At 46.0% G+C, this 21,718-nt stretch overlaps 2 protein-coding genes across 9 annotated transcripts in view; one reads left to right on the top strand and one right to left on the bottom strand.

The window, feature by feature from the left end:
- The window catches only part of pald1a (phosphatase domain containing paladin 1a), a 56,043-nt gene that overhangs the window by 26,754 nt on the left and 7,571 nt on the right, over nucleotides 1–21,718 (bottom strand). Inside the window, exons 1-5 of one of the 8 annotated variants that reach the window (XM_061705585.1) lie at nucleotides 15,719–15,849; nucleotides 2,829–3,014; nucleotides 1,654–1,756; nucleotides 290–472; nucleotides 39–200 (exon numbers count right to left, since the gene is read on the bottom strand). In XM_061705585.1, the coding sequence (XP_061561569.1) occupies nucleotides 39–200; nucleotides 290–472; nucleotides 1,654–1,756; nucleotides 2,829–3,001 (621 nt within the window). In that variant the 5' untranslated portion in view covers nucleotides 3,002–3,014; nucleotides 15,719–15,849. Of the gene's footprint in view, nucleotides 1–38; nucleotides 201–289; nucleotides 473–1,653; nucleotides 1,757–2,828; nucleotides 3,015–3,918; nucleotides 4,090–6,796; nucleotides 11,688–12,254; nucleotides 12,273–12,700; nucleotides 12,910–15,718; nucleotides 15,850–21,718 lie in introns of those variants that run through there. The other 7 variants (XM_061705588.1, XM_061705584.1, XM_061705589.1 and 4 more) reach the window with 7 other exon arrangements.
- Nucleotides 18,369–21,569, top strand: ndr2 (nodal-related 2). Its single transcript, XM_061705616.1, has 3 exons — nucleotides 18,369–18,828; nucleotides 19,956–20,677; nucleotides 21,279–21,569. The coding sequence occupies exons 1-3, from the start codon at nucleotides 18,393–18,395 to the stop codon at nucleotides 21,429–21,431; spliced, it is 1,311 nt and encodes a 436-aa protein (XP_061561600.1). The 5' UTR covers nucleotides 18,369–18,392; the 3' UTR covers nucleotides 21,432–21,569.

Below are 21,718 nucleotides of genomic sequence, written 5' to 3'. Positions count from 1 at the left end.
CAAGCCCAGTTAAGTGGATGAGTGGCCATAAAAGTCACCTCCTTCCTGACGGTCAGCTCCAGCGCTTCCACCGGCTCCTTTTCCAGGCCGTGGAGGTTCTCGTGGAGGTTCTCCTTCCTCCTGGGGGTGTACGGAACAAAATCGTCGCCTTTGTGTAGGAAGACCACCGGCTCCTCTCGCACGCAGATGAATATCACCTCCTAATAAAAAAAAAAAAAAAACATCACGTAAGCGTCATTGAAATGAAAGGCCGCCCCTTGAGGAGTGAGGGCTAACACGGCAGGCTGACCTGGTGTCCTTGCGCTCGGAGCCTCTGCAGGACCCGCCCGAAGCCGCTCAGGCTGGGCTGACCCATCCCGTAGAGCGGGTACGACGATCCCTTCACCCGGCGGAAGTTGGGTGCCCCGAAGGGGCTCGCCGTGCTGAGGACGTCCGCTTTTCCGTACACGTCCTGGACCATGAAGTACTCGCCCTGGAAGGAAACGGCAGAGCTTTTCAATCAATAAGAACCTAATTGTATAAATTAACTTGTTGCCGAGTTCATTTTAATTTTGTTGATCTTATGTTTATTTTAAAATACATTTATGTTGTTGTAACACTTTTTTATGCTAAAAACTCACTCCAGTTACTTTCAGTCCTTTTACCCAAATCAGGAGTTTCCGTACAATACAATAATGACATTAAAAAAAAAAAAATTGAAAAAAAGGTAGCATGAGATGGGCCAATACACATTTTGAGTAGTTCAACATGTGTACTATCAGATTTAGAGTTGGGGGGGGGGGGGGGGGGGGGGGGAAGAAAAAAAAAAAAAAAGAATAACATAAGTTTCTTTCAAGAGAGTTAAAATGGCACCACTTCAGTGGACTAAATAATCTTTGTGACACTTTTGTTTGTCGTGTGTGGCGGGTGACATTTCCCCAATGTGAAATAATGTGACTTGGCTCATGACAGGTTGGGGAAACACTGCATGCTGCCATCTAGTGGCACTGATTTCATTCACCCTGCAAGAGAGAGGCAAGGAATCTCTTGGCAGAAGGGAACAACATGGCAGCGGTCGTTGAGTTCAAGTGCATCACCACCATCGCGATGCTCTTTCACGTTGGCACTGATGTCCACGAAATTGCAGGGTGGGAAATGCGTTAACTAGCAGCTTTGCCTTCCTTTTGAGGTTTATTTCCCATGAAAGTGCACAAAAACGCTATTTCGGACGCTTCCTGTATGCTCCGACTTCAATTTAACTCATCCAAACTGTGCACAGTAGAACGCTGACGATTTGGAGCGGACAAATTGGAAAATTGACGTTGTCATTGTTTTGTCGTGATTTTTAGTTTATGATCAATATTTTATCATGCTGACTGTTTGGAGTCTAGAACAAATTATTGCACACCATGAAGTGATAGCTTGTAATGTTTCAAAGTGAAGAATCGGAGGACAACCTTCATGTTTCGTGTGTGAAGAGAAAGCAAACCCGAGTGTGAAAGGATGTTATGAAGATGGCGTGAAGGTGAACCGGCTTATCTTTGCACGCGAGGCTTGAGGCCGCCGTGCCAGCAGATGCCAAGTCCTGATCATAAAAATGGACCGCCACCTCATAAAACGCCGCATGGCGATGTTCCTGCGCCACACTGCTATTTGTGTGCGTGCGTACTTTACCTGCACCAGGTAATGCTCGGGCATGGCGTCCGATATCCGTCCAACTTTGTAGTTGCTCTTGCGGATATCATCGTGAATCTGAAATTCCTGCTTGCAATTATACCTGTGAGTGCGCACACACACAAGAGCACATCAGCACATACATGAAGACACAAACAACACACACACAAACAAGAAAACCGCTGCAAACAAACAACACACGTGAACACACAGGAATACACAAACACAGGAAGACTCACAATATGTGAAGACACACAACAAACATGCAAAGACACGCGCATGCACACAAACACACACGAAGACAAACACAATCACAGACAGGAATACACAAACAGGAACACACCATCACACAAACTCACAATACGTGAAGACACACACCAACATGCAAAGACACGTGCATGCGCGCGGACACACACACACACACACACATTCAGTGGCAACATGGTGAGAGGGGTCAATTCAATTATCAGCCACTGTTTACAAAAGCCTGCTCTGACAAATGAGATGATAAGCGTGGCAAACGCTGAGGCTGGAGCCCAACTGGGGGTTACGCCACCAAAGGTGGGTACAACGCCAAGGGGGGAGGTGGGGGGGGGGCATGCTAGTGGGAAGCTAGGAGGAAAGACAGACAATATCGAAAACAGCACATCTACAATCACCAACACAAGGTCATGTAGCAACGTTAGCGAATGTAATACAGCCTACCATCGCTCGCTAACTCAACATTTTGAACGAACGTTAACAAAAGAAAGAAGGCCGTAATAACACGAGTCGCTCAACACGCGGAGTGGCGAAAGGGTTAGCCGGTTAACGGTCAGCCAACTCTACACTCTCATTCGCTGACGCCCGCGTCACTCACCAGGACAAGCCCCGCCTTTTAAAACAATACACACTCAAAAGTCACAGATACCACAATAGCGACCCCAACTGGACCAAAATAATACCTGTACCTCACATGCCCGTTTTTATTATTATCAATTTGTATCTTATGACTGGATGAATCGCGGGGATAATCGGTAGAATACACTCTTTAAAAAAATACTGGATAACTGCAGCCCAAGTTACGACGCCAAGAGGTGGTTCACGCCAGCAAGAAGGGGCGGGGTTACACCTCCGCAGTGATCAAAGAGCTTTGGCACCCAAGCCACAGAAGGCGCATTCGGGGAGGGACTTACGTGATGACCACGGGTGCGACCTTGTTGGTGATAATGGACTTGGCCTTGCCGTTGTGGACGTTGACCGTGTGAAAGGGGCTCGTGCCGAGCGACGGCCTGCCGTCGGCCATCCCGTCGCCGTGGATGCTTTCAGGCGGCGGCGGCGGCGGCGCCGCGCTGGCAGTCGTGCCCATGCTCCACCCGCAGCTGTGGGGGCACACGGCAGACGCGCTCACAAACGAAGTACAACTTTGGACACGAGCCGAACAACGGCAACATGCTAACATGTAACAAGGGGGGGACAGCATACAATTTTTTTTTTATTTTTAAACAAATTAATGCCAATCTGACTCATACGTTCAGTTTTCCATCCATCCATCCATCCATCCATCCATTTTCCGTACCGCTCATCCTCACGCGGGTCGACAGTATAAAAGCCTGTGTTTGGTTTCAGGAGAAATAAAGTATTTTCCAGAAGGGGAGAAAAAAAGTGAAACTTGATGTAAATAACATCATTTGCCTTTTCTTGATATTGAAGGGGTGGGGAAATGAAATCGGAAATTGGATTACTGTGAAACAAAATCGATATTTGTTTTTAAAGGCTTGCTGCCGAGTCCGACTTGAAAACCAGAACCAACGGCGCACTGAGCTCAACGCGACCGAGTAGACGGACATGTCCGCCGAGATTCAAGCACTTCTCTGTGACGTCCACTTTTGAATTGTGAACTTGAGACGAGCGGTGGGCGAGTGACCGCTCCTCTCCTCTCCTCTCCTCTCCTCTCCTCTTTGTTGAGTCTTGAGCGGAGTGGGCCGGTCCCGACTGGAGCACGTCCAAGTCCACAAGGACACGCTATTCTTTTAGGTTTGCTACCCCCCTTCTGAAGAAATTGTTACAATCCAATATCTTGTAAGCCAGAAACTTTCCACAAGTTCCCGTTCCATAAAAGGAAAGTCAAGCATTCTCGTTCCCCAAATCTATTTAGATCTTCACCACACACCAAAAGCATCTTCACCCCTTGAATTTAGCATCAGCCTACCGCAAGGAGAAAAAAAACTAAACAAGCAAAAGCCTTCGCAAAGCAACAGTTCTCAGTGCAATGTGTCGTCTTACGGGCGGGTCGACTGGAAACTTGCACTTCCAGAGCTTTGTCTGCGCTGCTTGTTGTCCGCCATGGTCCAAAAGGAGTGTGAGAACTTGGCAGGGCGTCCCAACGGAAACCTCTGCTCGCGCCAGCCCGCCCGCCCGCCCGCCCGCCTCCCCGGCGTCGGGGGAAGACGGCCCCCTCGCGGGGATCCCAAAATGCCCCGGCCCTTGGCACGGAGCTTTCAGTCGTCGTCGTCCTCGCTGAGGCCGCCGGTCTTTGGGACGGACGGGGGCGGTAGTGAGGTGGGGGAGGGGGGCATGGAACGGTGGTACATCTGCTGGCCAGATGGCTAATGTTCAAGTCACTTTGGCGCTGGCCGGTTGTACACGAGATGAGATGAGATGAGATGAGATGAGACGACGTTCCGGCTGGACCCCTCACTTAACACAATCAACGCAAACGGCGGAAGCCGGAGAAGCACAGCCAAACTTGGGCCGTCAGCGAGGAAACCAGCACACTTTCAAGCACATCTGCTCAACGCATTTGGAAAATGTTAAATTCATGACAAAAGCTCAAAAGGTCCGAAAATAAAACGACATTAATCCCCAGCATATAACGTGGTTCGCTATTGACCAGCAGAACGTATGGCCAAATATTTGCTGAAAAACTCCCCATTTGCGTTTTGGGGGGATTTTTCAAAAAGCACCGAAGATGCCAAAAATAGCACTGTAAAATAATTGGTGTCAAGGAAGTACACTTGCATTCTAGCAAAGTTACAAGCCCCCGCTTGTTCGATGTTTTGCTTTCTGTTGAGAGCCAAAATGGGAGTTCTGAGCGGACTTCGGATACACCAACGCGCGGGCAAATCCGTCGCTGATGCACTTTCAGCTGTTTATTGAATGGGGAAAACAGTCAAAACACGCAAATACAAATTTAAAAACTCGCAAGGATTATGCTTTTGATGCATTTCGGTGAAAGAAAGACTCCACACTTCGCTTTTTAGTCACATTTAAAACAAGCAAGCGAACGAACAGCGACATCCAAAATGACTAGCACAGTACGGAACGATTGTAAGGCACGATATAATGCAGATACTACACTGCATTAGTAGTGCTTGGAAGCATCCGCTTGGTACCTGTAAAGCTCATTTCTGTTGGGAAAGATCATGTGATACAACACGGCATTTTTGATTGGCCGTTACTGCGCATCTGCGACATCGGAACGCCGTACACCTGCGATTAAACACGAGCTGCCGACCGGTCGGCCGCTCATGAAAACTAGTCGCAGAATCCCGCAAACCGCACGACGACGGCCTGAACAGTTCCAAAACCCTACACCGTCTGGCCATCTAAATGTGCCGACTCGACCGCAGCGAGCGAAATAAAAGTATCATTATTATCATCATCATCATCATCATCATCATCTGTAGTAGTAGTGTGATATCTTAAAAAAAAGAATTCTACTTATATATGTAAATTTATGTTTGTATTTATCTTCTTATCTGGGCTTGGGACTGGCAGTATTGGAAGGTATTGGGACACTGACCGGGAATCGAACTCGCGCCGTCTACATTATCAGCGCCAACAATCCAATTTATGTAAAGTGTTAAATTGAAAAATCCCGACAAAGATATGTCGAGTAAATTTGACACAGCGCACATAATAGTGTTCTCAACAACCCTGCCAAATTTGAATGATGAAGAAAAAAACATGATATCAAATAAGGCTTCAAAAACAGAAAAAAAAAATCAAATAAAGCCATGCTCTTCGCTCTCAAACGCTGTAGGCGTGTCTGCCGAATGCGCTGAACCCACGCCCTGCTAAACTGTCAATCAAATACTTCTACGACCTGCAAAAATAGATGCTACTTCGCCTAGTATCCACACGAAAATATATCCTCCTAAAGACTGCGGTGGCTTGAGCATATGCCGCTGAGTCGTCGCGACAATGAGGCGCTCTAAAGCAACCATGCCGGCTGAAGTCACAAGTCCACACGTTGGCTGTCATGCCGCGCTTTTATTTACTTTTTTTAAATTCCCACTCGCTATTCCACCTTCTCACCGTGACGTGGCCAACGACGAGGCCATCTAAAGCGGCCACGCCAGCGAATTATCCGAGGTGAAGATGGATTTTTGGACTGTATTCGTAGCTTGCTAGCTAACTGCAGGGCGCAGTTGTGCCAGGTAAATGCTAATGCGATGAAAGCGCAAAGTTCTGATTTAGCGGGGGAGGGGGGATTCACGCCGAAGTGGAAGTGCGTCACAAAGCCCAGTTTTACCCCCCCCCCCCCCCCCCCCCCCCCCCCCCCCCCCCCCCGAAAAAAAATATAATAAAAAATAATCTGGAAAACATAACTACATAGATCTCAGTCTTTGCATGGATAGATTTTACAGGGTCTTTAACCTTGAGACGCCGGCTGTGGTTAATTTTAGAAAAAAAACGCCGGTCCACAGATGGCCCACGGGGCGTACTTTGGACACCCGCTGTGATCCGGCATCGTCCCTGTCGAACGAGAAGTCCACGACTGGTGGGAGAAAACCATGGCGACCCGACCCTATTCAGGGCCGCCCCATTGAAATTCCGCCAGCGTGCCGACCTCGGCGCGGCGTCGCCTCACGCACAAAAGGCGCGCGCGGCAGGAAGGAGCTCGCAGCTGCAGGATGCGGTCGCCCGCCGCCGGCCCGAGGAAGGATGCGCCGGCGCTTCCGCGGACGCTCTTTGCGCACAACTTCGCATCCCGAGAATGCGTGAAAAGTCCTCATTCGGGACGACGAGACCTTCGAGCGGGGCGCCGACGACCGAGGTTTCGGAAATGAACGGCAATTTATGGGAATAAACGGGAATAAAGCAGGAATTTACAAAACTGAAGGTGGACTGCCAGCTGTTTCAGAATGTTTTGACTGACCTTTTGAGACCCTCAGAAGATGACGGTCTCTGACAATAGAAGCCTCGCAAAAGAAAGAAAGATTAATCATCAGCAGGAGATCAAAAACACGGCTTTCTGACCGTAAAGCAGAGGAAACAAGCTTTGTGTGAGAAGAAACATGTCAAGCAGAACAGTGACTTTGTCCAATATTTTCATTTTTGGGACACCTCAAACTAGAAAACAACAAAAACAAGAGTGAAAAGGGGCTTTTAACTGCAAAATAATGATTCATTTACAGTAAGAAACGTGCCGGCTTGAGTTGAGTCTTTTATTTTCCATGGTGTTCGCTGAGTCGTCGTTTCTCATGATAGAATCTAATCATAATCTGTTCGTACCATACATTTACATTCTCTGTTTGAGCGTGAGTCGCCTAAACTTGTCCGACCTCCAACGTGTTGGCATTTCACTTCTTTATAATCGCCGTGGCGAGCGGAGCTTCACCGCCTTCTTCGACAAAAAAGCTGCGCCGATCTCAAATCCAGAACGATGCAACAGCGCCATCTACGGGGATCTGTTGACAGCGGTCGACAAACTTTTCAAATTTCAAAGACAAGCTGGGCGAGACCGTCTTCCGCACCGAAACGTACTTGACAAATATATTTGTCGGGAGCAGGAAATGTTTGGCTTCCGCTTGCTCGACATGAACGTCCACGGGAATGAAGGAGTTTTAAAGCCACAACCGGTCCAGTATTTTCTATACAGTTTACACTTGCAATTTTTGTTTGTGTTAAAACACATTTTCAATGCGTTCAAAAAAGAGCCTTTTCATTCATTAGCCATGTGGCAGAGGTCATATTCATTTATTATTATTATTATTATGACGATCTATTTATGTTATCGCAAAATTTGCGCCGACTGCGGTCACGTCTGGAACGAGAGGAATGGGGTTCGCGATATTAAAAAGTCACTTTCGGATGGCTTAAGTCCGACTTGAGTCAAGTCACGTGACTCGAGTCTCCCACTTCCTTTTGTCACGTACACATTGCATACGGTTCAATCGAAGCATTTCAAATAACTGCGCTCGTCTTTCCGCGCTGGCGAGATTTGGCCGGCGGCCCACTTTGACTTCACGCCGAGGGAGTGTCGGCGCACCTCCACAGGAAGCGCTCGCTCGTACTCGCTTTGCGACATCCGCTCGGAGGTCGGGCGCGCGCGTCACGGCCTGCTCGCGGCGTTGCGAGTTCCTGCGTCCGAATACGGACGCGGTAAGGAAATGAGCTCAGCGCTTCTTTCTCCGCTCTGGAGAGGAGCCGGCGACGCATTGTTCCCATTGTTTTGCAAGTCCAAATGCGATTTTGCATGGCCACAATGACAAATCCACTTGCTAGGCAAGAGGAGAGAGGGGGGGAAAATAAACCCAAACAAACTAGTAAGAACTATGCTAGTGCTATGAATATGACATAAATCATGTGGTAGTGCTTCCGCTTGCTTGCTTGACAGCCCAATGACAAGCTACTAAAAAAAGGCTTTGGCCATTCGACATTTAAATCGCTGCCTGTAATTTATTTGACTTCAAGTCGACCAGTTCATCGCCCTATCATTTCGGAGCTGCGGTCATTCCACTTGTTTTTTTTTTTGGCTTTGTCAACGTTCTGCTGGCGACCGCAGCCACTGAGTGGGAACCGCGCACGGACAAGTCAGCTGAGCGCAGCACGACGCCTCGGGTGGGCAAAGTAGGACCTTGGGGGGGGGGGGGGTTGTGGGGGCACAGCTTTTGAGTCCGGCCCACAGAGCGTTTACATTAGCAAGAATCCTCCAATATGTATTATATGTATATATTTTTTCCCTAAAAATGGTACGCTACGATATACTTCTTTATTTATTTTTTAAATATAAATTGTGTAATTGTTCATTTATAAATTAAGTGTATCATAAAATGAAATAAAAAGGGTATACTGTACATCATTTTTAAAAATTCTATTGCTTGATCAATTTAGTGTGTACAACACTAGAAATATTTAAATATCACATACCGACATTTTATTTTCCTCAAGTGGACAGGTTATTTAGTGCAAAACATAAATTTTAAAATTAAATTGTAAAATGTAAAACTTTACATACACTGTGCATTTAATATTTTCTTTTTAAATTATTGGTTAATTTATTTAGTGTAGACAAAATGAAAAATACTCAAACACAAAACATACATTCAATTATTTTTTGAATTGCTTAATTTAGTGTAAATCGAAAATTAAATCATTTCTAATATATAGCTACAATTTTCATTTATCAAATGTATTTCCCGCAAAGAAAATGGGAAATGAACATTTACGTAAACAGTACATTTTATACATTACATTTTTTAAAAAGGGTTAATATATTCAGTCATAAAATTACAAAGTATTCAAATGAACAATTTTATATATACATTCTAAAAAATATATTTTCATTAAATAATTGGTTACAAAAAATATCTAAAAACACTAGAACGAATGATTCAATTATTCAAATAAACAATTAGACGTGCACATTTCAAACTACTTTTAAAAATCTGTCCGTTACAAAAATCTACCGAGCACAAGAGTTTGCCCGGCCTCGCACGACCCCATCGGTGACTTGTGTTCGTTCAGGTCTTCGGTCTTAGTGAAGCGCGCCTACACCGGGAAGCATCGGGACCGTACCTAACACTCGGCTGCCGAGTCCACCGTTCGAGAGGCGCCGGAGTCGAAAAAAATGGTGCGATTAAAAAAATTCAATAAGACAAAACCAGCCGAGCGGGGCAGACGCCTTTCGCTGTCAGTCGCACATCCTTGCTGGCACGTCTCCCCGATCGCCGCGCACGTCAGGCGGCCTCTTTGCATCCCGTCGAGTGAGGACAAATCCCTCGGCACATTTTGATTTTGTTTGTATTTTTTATCTTTTGCAGTGCGCAGGAGGTGCATGTGCGGTGTGAGGAGCATGTGCTCTACGTAAAAGAGGATGTGGGGGCGGACCCGGACGAGTGGCTTACTCATCATCTCCGCCGCCGCCGGCCAATCGCGACCAGCGCAACCTCCTGCCTCCCACGCACACACGCACACACGCGACAGACCTTCTAGAAAAACTCTCAAAACGCAATTAAACCAGTGGTTCTTAAACTTTTCACACAATACCACCCAAAAAAAATACTTAGCTCTCCAAGTACCGCCATCGTGAACAACATCAAGATACAGTAGCGTAATAGCCCCAACCGTTCATCAAACATTACAGTCAATTTTATATTATCGTAAGCAACAGTAATATTATGCATAGTTTTAACAGTAACACAGCACTCAAATAGAGGAGAAAATGTGTTTTAACTACAAATGTTGCATCAGGTAATATAATGTAATACAGTTTTTCCTCACCATTTCGCAGTCTCACTGTATGGCAGATTTTTAAATCGTACATTTCTAATTTTATATCGCAGATTTTTCACTCCAGTATATCACGGGATTTTGTGCTGGTTTTCCTCCAATGACCAAGACTACAGACCCGTGATGTGCGATGACGTTCATGATTGGTGAGGCACTGACTGGAACTCGATGAAGCTCAACTCAACACTGCCACATGCTGGTTGTGGCACCGTACATACCAGACTCCACTGTGCACTTTTAGTGGCTTTTCTGGTCGATAGGAAAGACTCAAAATGTCTCACACTTTCAGGAAATATATTAGTCTGTTAAACGTCAGGAAGTGCAGTACATGTGTGATAAAACGCTGGTGATTTCATGAGGAAACACCATGTCTCTTGTGTGAAGCCACGGACCGCTCGCAGGATGCCAGCCTCCTGCGAGCGGTGACTCAACGTGACTCGGGGCTGCGCTTCCTACGCATTTCAACAGGAAATATGAAAATACATGAAAATTATTGGATTGAAAAGGAAAATCGATGTAAAGCACTGACCAGAGAACGGAAATGGAACAATTTAATGTAATCATAAGGTTTCGTTTACTATTCACATGCAGTGGAAAGGAGAGACCACCAGTCGCTGCTGCAGACTCACGTAGCAACGAGCAGGAGCCAGGAGGCAAGACCGCATCAAACAGACTGTGCAAAGTCTGGGACCATTCCACAATTTGGGGTGGGGGGGGGGGATAAAGCGCAACGTGTGCCTACTGCAAAGCAGAGCCGTCTTACACAACTGCACATCTCCAGTCAACATCTTTAGCTAATTTAATATACGCTACCACCGTAAATTACAACGAATTGTAAACCCTCCACAGGTGTTTAAGCATAGACACAGCTGGTGCCCTTTCAATCGCTTTGTTGACCAAACAGGAACAAAATCAGCACGTACCAAGCACAAACCGGCTAACAGTTAGCCAATGAACAGCCAGCCAACTCTACACTCTCATTCGCTGACTCCCACTGTCACTCAACAGGGCGGGCCCCGCATTTTAAAGCCGCACACACTACAGTATAGAATGTGAGGATGGCGACCCCAAGTGGACAAAAATACTAACTGCATATTTTGTAATGGTATTATGCATAAAGCTTCAAAACATGAATAATAGCGATTGTTTTTAATGGTTGTTTACTGTAATGTTTGTCCTCAAATTTGGGAGCAAACTATAGTTGCCGAGGTGCTTTTCAGCCATTTTTTGTGAACACGAGCATTACATTACATTTTTTTTTGTTCAAATACATTTACAATGTTTAGAGAGTGTCATTTCATCAGTTTTAAAATGTGTTGGAGGCGTTAATCTATACTAAATAATCATAATTTAAAAAATATATTTTCACCTATTGTGGGTGGGCCTGACAAATCCACCATGATAAACGGGGGTTCACTGTACATGTAACAGTATGATGAGGCGATTATAAATGTGTGCGCGCGTGTATATAGATTTTTTTCTTTTCAATTCTATATGTATATGGTTTCACAGTCTGAGGATAACTAAATCCACATTGTGGCCCGCAACAAAAAAAAAAAAAAATAAATAAAAAAAAAAAAAAACACCCCTGCCACCCCTGAAAACGTTCAAACCCCAGAAGAACTTTTGCGGCCACCAGGCAACCAAACGGGGGTTGACGAGCGCATACAGACGACATCACGTAAGCCTAATTCGCTACGACGCTCTAATCGGTCCATTCATTAGCGGTCGACGCACGCCATGTTGGAGGCAAACGCCGCTCACAGCTGGGCAAATAAGCGGCCTTTAAGCCGCTGCTTGAAAGTAGCTGGGATCCATTTATCATGCAGAGAGAGTCTCGTTTCATCTGCAGATGTGCAGGAACACGACAACCCCTCCCCGCAGATAGCCATGCCACCAAAGACGACAACGTGGGAACATTCTTGCTCAACAGTCTGACGACGCCGTCGATTTCGAAAGAAAAAAAATTAAAGCTGCCACACCTGTTCCTTCCTTCCGGGCCAAAACTCTCGCAGCAGCAGCCGAGGCGGGCTGCGCTCACGTCGGAGACCGACATATCACACCACACACAAAACCGCGTCTGGCGTAGTACCGGGACTGACCTGCGAGAGGCAGCACGGCACCTCTGGGCATCCAGACTGCCGGGAAATACAAAGAAGAAGAAAGAGTCGTAGTAAAAAAAAAAAAAAAAAAAAAAAAAAAAAAAAAAGAGAGCTTATCATCACGCTAGGTGCCAGGGCACTCCAAGAGGACAGAACGCGACATGACCGCTGACGTGAAGCGCAAACACTTTTTATTTCAGACAGGAAATGAAAATGTCTTATAAAAGGATTTGATTTGGTACTTGGTTTGAACCACTCCTGCACTTGACTTAAAGCCACAAAAACGGTATAATGTAAGGACTTTCATTCTTTCTTTTTTTTTTTTTTTTTAAATGAAGTCGAGACGATATTCTTCTTAATGCACCTGCCAAGATATCGATCGGATCAGTACACAGTATCGGCAGATACTCCAAATCAAGTGACTCGGATGCAAAAAAAATCCCTACCTTTTTACGCAAGCGTTTTAATGGCGGTAAACATCTTTGAATACTTTAAAATGTTGTCCTAAAGCATTGCCAGCACAGTTCATAAAGGTTTTGAGATTAGGTCCTATAAGAAAACAAAACAATCAAAATGAAAAAATTCCACTGACTGTACTGTCGAGACTCTCTGGACAGTTTAGGTTCTTGACTTCCACAACGGGTCGGCGGAAAACAGGCAAAAAAAAAAAAAAAAAAAAAAAAAAAGGGCTTGTGTCCCGTCTCTAACCGCCTGACAGAAACATCCTCTTTTGCGAAATGGCTCACGTCGCAGAAAAGGAACAGACAGTACAGCGTGTTGAAATCAACAGTAACAAAAAATAATAAGAATTCCACAGACAAAAAGCACAGATTGCAACCAACTGAATAATAATATGCAAGGGTTAAAAATTTGAGTGTCTGCAGTAGAGGTGTAACGATTAATCGACGACTAATCGGTTATCACATTCATCGCTAACAATCTTTTTTAACATCGATTCATCGGTTAGAGACCTTGTTTAACTTACAATTGTCCAAATCCTCGGAATTTCAGCCTCAACAATAAATAATTATATCTAAAGTACTTCCATTTATTATAACAAAGCAAACGTCCATCAAAGTAAGACATTTGCAAACACCTGCTTTTACTTTGGGAAACGAACATTTTTGCTGATTTTCTGACGGACGTGACAGAAAAAAATGAACGGAATCGTCATCAATTTGTGGATTTTTGTCACTCCCAGCTGAAGTTTACTCTTAAAAAAATAAAAATAAATTAATTACTTAAAACAATAAACGTAAAAGAAAGAATGACATGTTTTGTATTTAAAGCAACCACATCAGTTTTTTGTTTTATTGATTTATTTCTGAAATGACATTATCTGTAAGCCATTTTTCACGGTAATGTTTTCAGATGAGCTGAAATGATATTAGTGTTTTGGAATCAGAGTTTGTAGTATATTTACAGTTTAACGAAAAACGAGAGACAAATATAACTATATTTTTCATGGGGTGGTGTCTACTATTTAGGGAATGTGGCAAAGGTTCACTGTATTTTTTTTTAAACACGCATCATAAAGTCAACAACTGTTACAGGTCTTGGGCACGATTTAACCTTGAGCGACACGATCAATATATGAATGATCTTCGGCTCCACGTTTCACGGCGCTCGATGAGCGAACGAAGCATCTGCTCAAGATCAAGAAGGACTCGATCGCTCCATCATGTGTGACGGACGGCACTCATCAGGGGCACTTTCACACTCGCCATCTTGATTAATTGCAGTTCGAGGCGCCGGTTTCTGTCATTAACCCCGCCCCCCCTCTCCCTTGCCCCCGCTAGCCCCCCGCGGACATGAGGAAAAGCGATATGCAGAGTCCCACCGCGACGCATCAAAGATTCCGTCGTAACGCCCCACAGACACTTGGTGGGAACGGACATAAGAAGATCGCATGACACCATACACCTCCATCTTTGATGGAGTTACAAAAGACGGCAGGCTCACGGACGCTTGCAAAGGGTGCAACATTTCGGGTAAATCCCATGAACGTCACGCACTGACTTTATGTGTCACGTTGCGAGAATGCTCCAATTTGCGTCGGGGGTGAACGCAGCACAAGTCACACTATTTATATATTGGACTGTACTCTTATCATATGACTAAATATGGTCAATTTCCTATTTTTTCACGAATTGATACTAAATGGGTCACTCCCTACATGGTTTGTCATTTTGAGCAATTCTAGTCGAAAATAGCGTAAGAGCAAATGTATGACTTTTCTTGGAAACTTCAACTGAGAAGTGTCGTAACACTCCTCATTACGTCGCCTCAATAAAAACACGAATATATTTTGCGTCGATACATTTGAGTAGGCTTGTTTTGTTCATCGAAAGCTGCAACGCTTCGTTGCAGGAAGAGGTTGACGTCAATTTCCACCACAGTCTACTCAAGTCATCATTGCTCTTTGTTTTGATTTGTTTTTTATTGCATCACGTGGCTTTGGACTTCTGAAAGAGTTTTGTTAACAGTCGTTAGTTTTTGTTAAGTATTAAAGCCTTTTCTCTCGCCAGAGCGTCGACTTGAACGGACACGGTTGGCGGCGGCGATCTGCCCGTACCATTTGAATCAAAGACACTGTCATCAATTATTGAACGATTGAACATGATTATGGAGAGGGGTTGATGTTGTTGGTGCGCAACAATTTAGGACAACAATATACGGTACATAAAGTTAACGATGTATTGTTTGGTAACTCTGGAAAAATGCCTCCCCCCCCCTTACAAAGTCAACGTTCGAAGATTCGAGGATTCCGTCCGAAAGGGAAGATTGTATCGATATCTGATGTTGCTCTATCGAGATATTACTAGTTTTATCGACTGCGTAATTCACATTATGGCGACAATATTCCGATAAATCCAATTCATAGGTAATCTTGATAAAATAACAATGAATGGATTGTTAGACAGCTCTCCCCCCCCACCCCCAAAAAAATAAATAAATAGGTGACCAAAAGAAACACTGAACCATTTTTGTTTTCTTTTTTTGGGGGGACTTTTAAAGAATGTTCTTTATATCAAAACTGTTTAAATGGCAATGCTTGTACTTGGAATTTGAGAATGACACTGTCAGTAGTTTAAATGATCAAATCAAATATCAAAATCAGATGACGTGATCATCTTGCGGTGGTCTGTACCTTTTTTTTCTCCCCCCACCCTGAAGGAGTGGGGGTTGGGGTGCCCCAAAACCCACGGGTGCCCCTGTCCCCCCCACCTTTATCCGCACTCTTGTGTCAAGAAATGGCGCTTTTGCGACCGTCGACGGTTGCAAACAAGACGAGAACAACAATGAAAACAAGGAGTTAGCTGGGAGAGGCTAAGGAGGCGTTAGCATCCTCGTGGCGAGACGCTAAGAAGCAGAAGCGATCTTGTGTCAGCCTGCCCGGAGACCCCAACGACCACCAAATGTCCCCCCAAAAGTTGCAACAAGACAACAAGAAGCCATCTCACCATCGCAGCTCGCGGCGCGCCGGAAACGCTCCACAAACGAGCACGTTGGGGGCCAAGGGAGCCAGGAACGGGATGGAGCCGGTCGGTGGCTGCCGTTTTGTCCTTCACGCGAAAGCTTTCATAGAGGGTTTTTTTTTTTTTTTTTTTGGTGGGGGGGGTTCTTTCTCGGGGAAATTGACCTGGGGGGGGGGGGGGGGGGGGGGGGTTTGGGCGGTGAATATCAGGCGCTCGCACCCGGGAGAACGCGCGAGAGTCGGATTGCGCATGCGCGGAAAACAGGCGTGAAAAAAACCACACACAAAAAAGCAGAATCTGAGCGACCAATTCAACCGCAAGAGTAACTTTGGGGGGATCATTAGATGGAGCTCGTTTAAATGGTCAGCACGTAAAAAACAAGGAAGATAAGAAAACACAAATCCACTTGATTTAGAGAGCACTTAAACACCAAAGTGCTGTCCGCATATCGAACGTAAAACAAAGAAAACAATCATAACAGAATCAAATGAATATTGATACAATTAATATGTAAGAAGAGCTTTTTTCCTTATTTCCTTTGCAGTTTTTCTTAACCTAAAATTGGTTCATTTCAATGTATTTATTCATATTTCAATTCATTGAGCTCATTAAATAATTGGTTCATGTATTTTCCGTAAAACAAAAGGAGCGTTTTTTAATGTGCATTCAACAATGTTGTATTTTTAGCAATTGGTAGATTAAAGCTAAATTATATACTTTATGTGTAACTAACAAAATACAAAAATATTAGTACAATTTTAAAACTGCATATAATTGTATACATTATATAATACAATAACAAGACACTGTAAACATTTTTTAGGAAATATTTCAGCAAACTAATCATAGCTAAATTAATACAAAATAAAAATAAGAATTAATTTATATATCTTTTACATATTTGATGTACTTTTTTTTTATTTCATTATTAAGTAATCTGTTATTTATTTTTTGGGTGACTAATAATATAGAAAAACAGTAAAAGAATTTTGTATGTGCAGTCCCCTCCAAAAGTATTGGAACGCCAAGGTCCATTCCTTTGTTTTTGTTGGATACTGAAGACATTTGGCTTTCGGATCAAAAGAGCAATATGACACAAACTTTCAGAATTCCAGCTTTGATTTCGTGGTATTTACATCGAGATGTGTTCCACAACTCAGGACGGAGCAGCTTTTGTTCGAAGCCACCCACTTCTCAAGTGAGCAAAAGTATTGGAACACATGAGTGTTTCTCGTTGCTCAGGTGTTGTCTTCTAGATGGATTGCTTAAACATTAGATGGTGCTCGTTTTTGGCTTTGGGTTTCACCTGTGAAAACTGCGTTTGCTGTGGAGCAAACGTGAAGACCAGAGAGGCGAGAGAAAAGCAAACCATTTTGAAGCTGAGGGACGAGGGAAAATCGATCAGAGCTCGTGCGCAAACATTGGGCGTAGCCAATACAACAATTTGGAATTTCCTGAAAAAGAAAGAAACTACCGGCGTACTGAGCAACAGACGTCGAACGGGTCGGCCAAGGGTATCCACGGCAGTTGATGAATATTGTGAGAGCAAAGAGAATCGGAAGGCCAGATTGGATTTTGCAAAGAAGCACCGAGATGAGCCGCGAAGGTTTTCTGGACTGATGAGACCGAGATGAACCTCTAGCAAAGTGATGGAAAGGCCAAAGTAAGGAGAAAGAAAGGATCTGCCTGTGATCCGAAACGCACGAGCTCATCTGTGAAGCATAGCGGACGCCATGTCATGGCTTGGGCTCGCTAGTCTTGATCGATGATGGAACTCACGATGGGAGCAACAGAATTCATTTTGGACTCTACTAAACCATTTTGTCTGGCCATTTACAGAAAAATGCATCCAAACTAATAAGGAAACGCTTCATCGTGCAACAAGGCAATGACCCAAAACACAACAACAAAGGACTTCATCGGGGGGGAATGAGGGAAGGTCTTAGACTGGCCAAGTCAGTCACCGGACCTTAACCCAATAGAGCATGCATTTTACCTCTTGGTGAGGAGACTGAAGGGAGAAAGCCCCAGAAACAAACAAGAACTGAAAGAGGCTGCACTAAAGGTCTGGAAAAGCATTTCAAATCAAGAATCCAACAGTCTGGTGAAGTCAGTGTGTGGCAGCCTTGATGCAGTTATTGCATGTAAGGGTTATGTCAACAAATATTCAATGTTATTCACTTTAAGTTCATTCAATAATGTCTGTACCAATACTTTTTGGCTCACTTGAAAAGTGGGTGGCTTCAAACAAAAGGCGCTCTGTCCTGAGTTGTTGAACGCATCTCGGTGTAAATAGCATGAAATCAAAGCTGGAATTCTCAACTTTTGTGTGATATTCATCTTTTGATCTGAAACCCAAATGTCTTCCGTATACAACAAAAAGCAAATGAACGGACCTAGCCGTCCCAATACTTTTGTACAGGACTGTATGCATTTCAAAAAAGGTTAATGAAATAATTGGCTCGTGACTTATAATAAAATAATATGAATTATTCTACATCTATTATGCGCCCAATGAGCAGAAGACTTTGGTGGTGCGTGGGCGTGGGGTGGTTTGGGGGGATGGGGGGGGGGGGGGGTGCTTGTAAACACGCAGCCCGGCGTCCTCATTAGCAGCTGAATGGCTGATGAGCTGTCAGGTAACACGTCTTAAGGACGCATGTCAACTTCCTTTAATGTTCTCAGCTACTTGTCGAACATGAAAGGAGGCGAGGAGGAGGTCCGGGGGTTCCGTGATGCATGGAGGCTGGGGGGGGGGGCGTCTGAGGGTATAAAAGACACCCCTGGATTGAGATGTGGGGCCCGATTGTTGTTATTGCTCTCGGGGACCGACATGCGCTCGTTGCGAGCCTCCCCGCTGCTGCCGGTCCTCCTCCTCCTCCTCCAGCGGACACGGGGAGTCCACCTGCAGCTCGCCCGCGATGGAGCTCGGCTGCACGGCATGCGGGAGCGCGGAGGAGCCGCCGCGGGAGCCGCAGGAAGCGGCCACCACCTGCTGCCCACCTACATGGTGCACCTCTACCGCAACTTCAAGGCCAACGCGTCGGACTCGGCGGAGAGGCGAGCGGACACAGTGAGGAGTTTGATGGCCAAAGGTACTCTTACATGTTATTTCAATCAAAAATAAAGACATTCGTGCAAAGGGGGGCGGGGGGGGGGGTGCCAGACGAGCAGGGGGCTGCAATCCACATCCCACTCGGGGTGAGGATCAGCCAGTCTAATTCTCAAAGCAAACCTTTTTTTTTTTTTTTTTTTGCCTAACTCGCACTTGTTGATTGACTGACCACCTCGCCAGACGCGCCCCCTCCTGCTCAAAACGCTCCTACACATGCAGGACCAAATCAACAAGTTCCCTTAGTTCTTTTTGTTCACACTTGTCCTGATTAGATTAGCGGCGCGGGGGGATTTGTTGGCTCGCATTTCGCTGTGAGGTGTCAGCGCTCGGAGCTATTTGCTCGCAGGCCACCGAGGAGATGCGCAATATGCGCAATATGCGCAAGCCAGATCGGCGAGATGGAAAACGGCCAGCTGATTTGTTTGCTTAGTGAGTTTCGGGGCGGTTTGCTTTGAGTGGATTAAATTGATCATATGATGATGCACAATGCTCAAATCTTGGAAGATGCTCTTTAATCCTTGAGATTCATTCGAACAAGATCTGAAGACTAATAGTCCCATCCAAGATTTGCATCCCTGGTGGCCTTAACCTCTCACCGTCAATGTTTTGTATGCAGCTAAATTGTCGCAATCATGAAGAGTGCCACAAAGTGTGGCGAAAAAGAAAGACAGAGAAATTAATAGTCGATATTGGACAGTCGGTGACATTAACTTTCAAATAAACTAAAAACAATTATTTTAAAAGTCAATTAATCGGTCTGGGTAATGAATCTTAAAAAAAAAAAAAACAGACCATACCATTGACATGATTTCAAATGGACAGTTCAGAAAATGCAAAAACATAAATTATGATTCAGTGACTGGTGTGTTCCACAACATCTGTCAGAATCGCGACAAAAATTGTTGACCATCGATTTCCCAAAGTCAAAGCGGATCTTGCAAATATCTTATTCTGATGAAACGCAAACATAATCGGTCCGCTTTCACGGAGGACGACAAAAATCGGAGAATTTTGACTGAGAGGCTGAAATGTGTATACATAAAATGCAAGAAGCAAGTCCCCCGGACTTTCTACTGACTCGCCGTTTGGCGTCCGTGGCTCCGCCAGGTTTGTCTTACGGACTCGGGCGCTGGGCGGCCACGTTCGACCTGCACGCCCTGCTGCCCGACAAGCGGATCCAGGCGGCCGAGTTGAGATTGCGGCTCCCCGCGGGCGCCCCCGAGGCGCGGGTGGCCGTGTACCACCGGCACGGCCCCGGGTGCCACCCGGCGTCGGACGTCTGCCGCGAGGAGCCGCAGCGGGTGGGCCTGCTGGGCCCCTCCTCCCTGGTGTCGTCCTCCCGCAGCTGGAGGGTCTTCAACGTGACGGGCCCGCTCCTCGCCTGGCTGCGTGAGAAATCCTCGCTCGGGGTCCGACGCCGACGGCTCGCCCGGAGGAGGACGGGCGAGGCGCCGCTCCCCGGATCGGGCTCGGCGGCCGACCGAGCCCTGCTGGTGGTCTTCTCGCGCACCGGCTCCGACCGGAGCCCCGAAGCCGAGGCCGGCTTGCTCCACACGGCCGAGCGCTCCAAGTTCTTGAGCCCGGCCGAGAGCGGGCGGCCGGCGCGCCGGGCCCCCGACGGCCGCAGGAGCAAGCGGGGTCAGAGGGAGCGGCCGAGCGGGGCCGACGACTCGCCGTGCCGCAGAGTGGACCTGCACGTGGATTTTCACCGGATCGGCTGGGGGTCCTGGATCGTCTTCCCCAAACGGTACAACGCGTACCGCTGCCGAGGATCCTGCCCGGGACCCTTGAGCGCAGACCTCAACCCCACCAATCACGCCTACGTGCAGGTGAGCGCCAACCGCGAGCAACCTCGCCTCCTCTCTCCCTTTCGCCACACCCTTTTTCTTACTTCTTTTGTTCTTATCCACCTTCTTTCCTCCCTTCCTGTCATACGTCCTTCTTCCCTTCAATCTATTCTATTCATCCGACCTTCCACCCATCCTTCTTTCCTTTTTTCTTCCCCCCTTGTTTAATTGAATCTATCCAACCAAGCTTCTTCCTTTTCCTTCCTCGCTTCCACGTCAACCATATTTCCTTCCTTTCTACCCCTTTGTTCCTCATCGTCTTTCCTCCTTCCATTCTCCCCACCTCCTTTGCATGTCTTTCTTCCTTCATCCCGCCTACCTTGCATGCATCTTTCCTTCCATATCCTCTGTCCTTTCATACCATCCTCGTTTCCCTTCCTTCCTTTCCGAACATCCATGTCTCCTCTCCCTTCGGTATGGATCCCAATAAAGTTGCCTGGGGGAGTTAGCCTAGCGCGGCTGCGGCAACTTCGCTGACTACCCCCCATGGCTGATGTCACGTTGACTGAAAACGTCTACAGTAGCTCCACGCAGTCTCAAGCCCGCCCCGTGCCTCGTGCTCTCTTGTCTCTTCCGCCCGCAGAGTTTACTCAAACATTACCACCCCGACCGAGCGGCCTCGCCGTGCTGCGCCCCCACCAGGATGAGCCCGCTGAGCATGCTCTACTACGAGAACGGCGAGATGCTCCTGCGCCATCACGAGGACATGATGGTGGACGAGTGCGGCTGCCAGTGAAGCGGACTTAAAAAAACAAAAACAACACTTAGAACTGGAAAAGGGGGGAGCTCTTTTGTTGCCATGCACTGTATGATCCTATGTAAACTAATGTATATTTATTGTGAATATTAAAAACAGCCGTATTTATGTACATCTTTGGCAAAGATGAGGTGTTCTGTCCTCTTGTTCACCTCCATTTTGCAGCTGTGTCCTGTGCAGTTCTGCTTTCAATCGACCTTTTCATAATGTTTGTAAGCAATAAGCGCTCGATGAGTCGCAGGCGGCAGAACACAGGTGAGTAGTGC

The sequence above is a fragment of the Phycodurus eques genome, chromosome 19 (assembly GCF_024500275.1).
Source record: "Phycodurus eques isolate BA_2022a chromosome 19, UOR_Pequ_1.1, whole genome shotgun sequence".
Taxonomy (NCBI): Eukaryota; Metazoa; Chordata; class Actinopteri; order Syngnathiformes; family Syngnathidae; genus Phycodurus; species Phycodurus eques.
The sequence above is the reverse complement of the archived record's forward strand: the minus strand, read 5'-3'. Positions and strand labels throughout refer to the sequence as shown.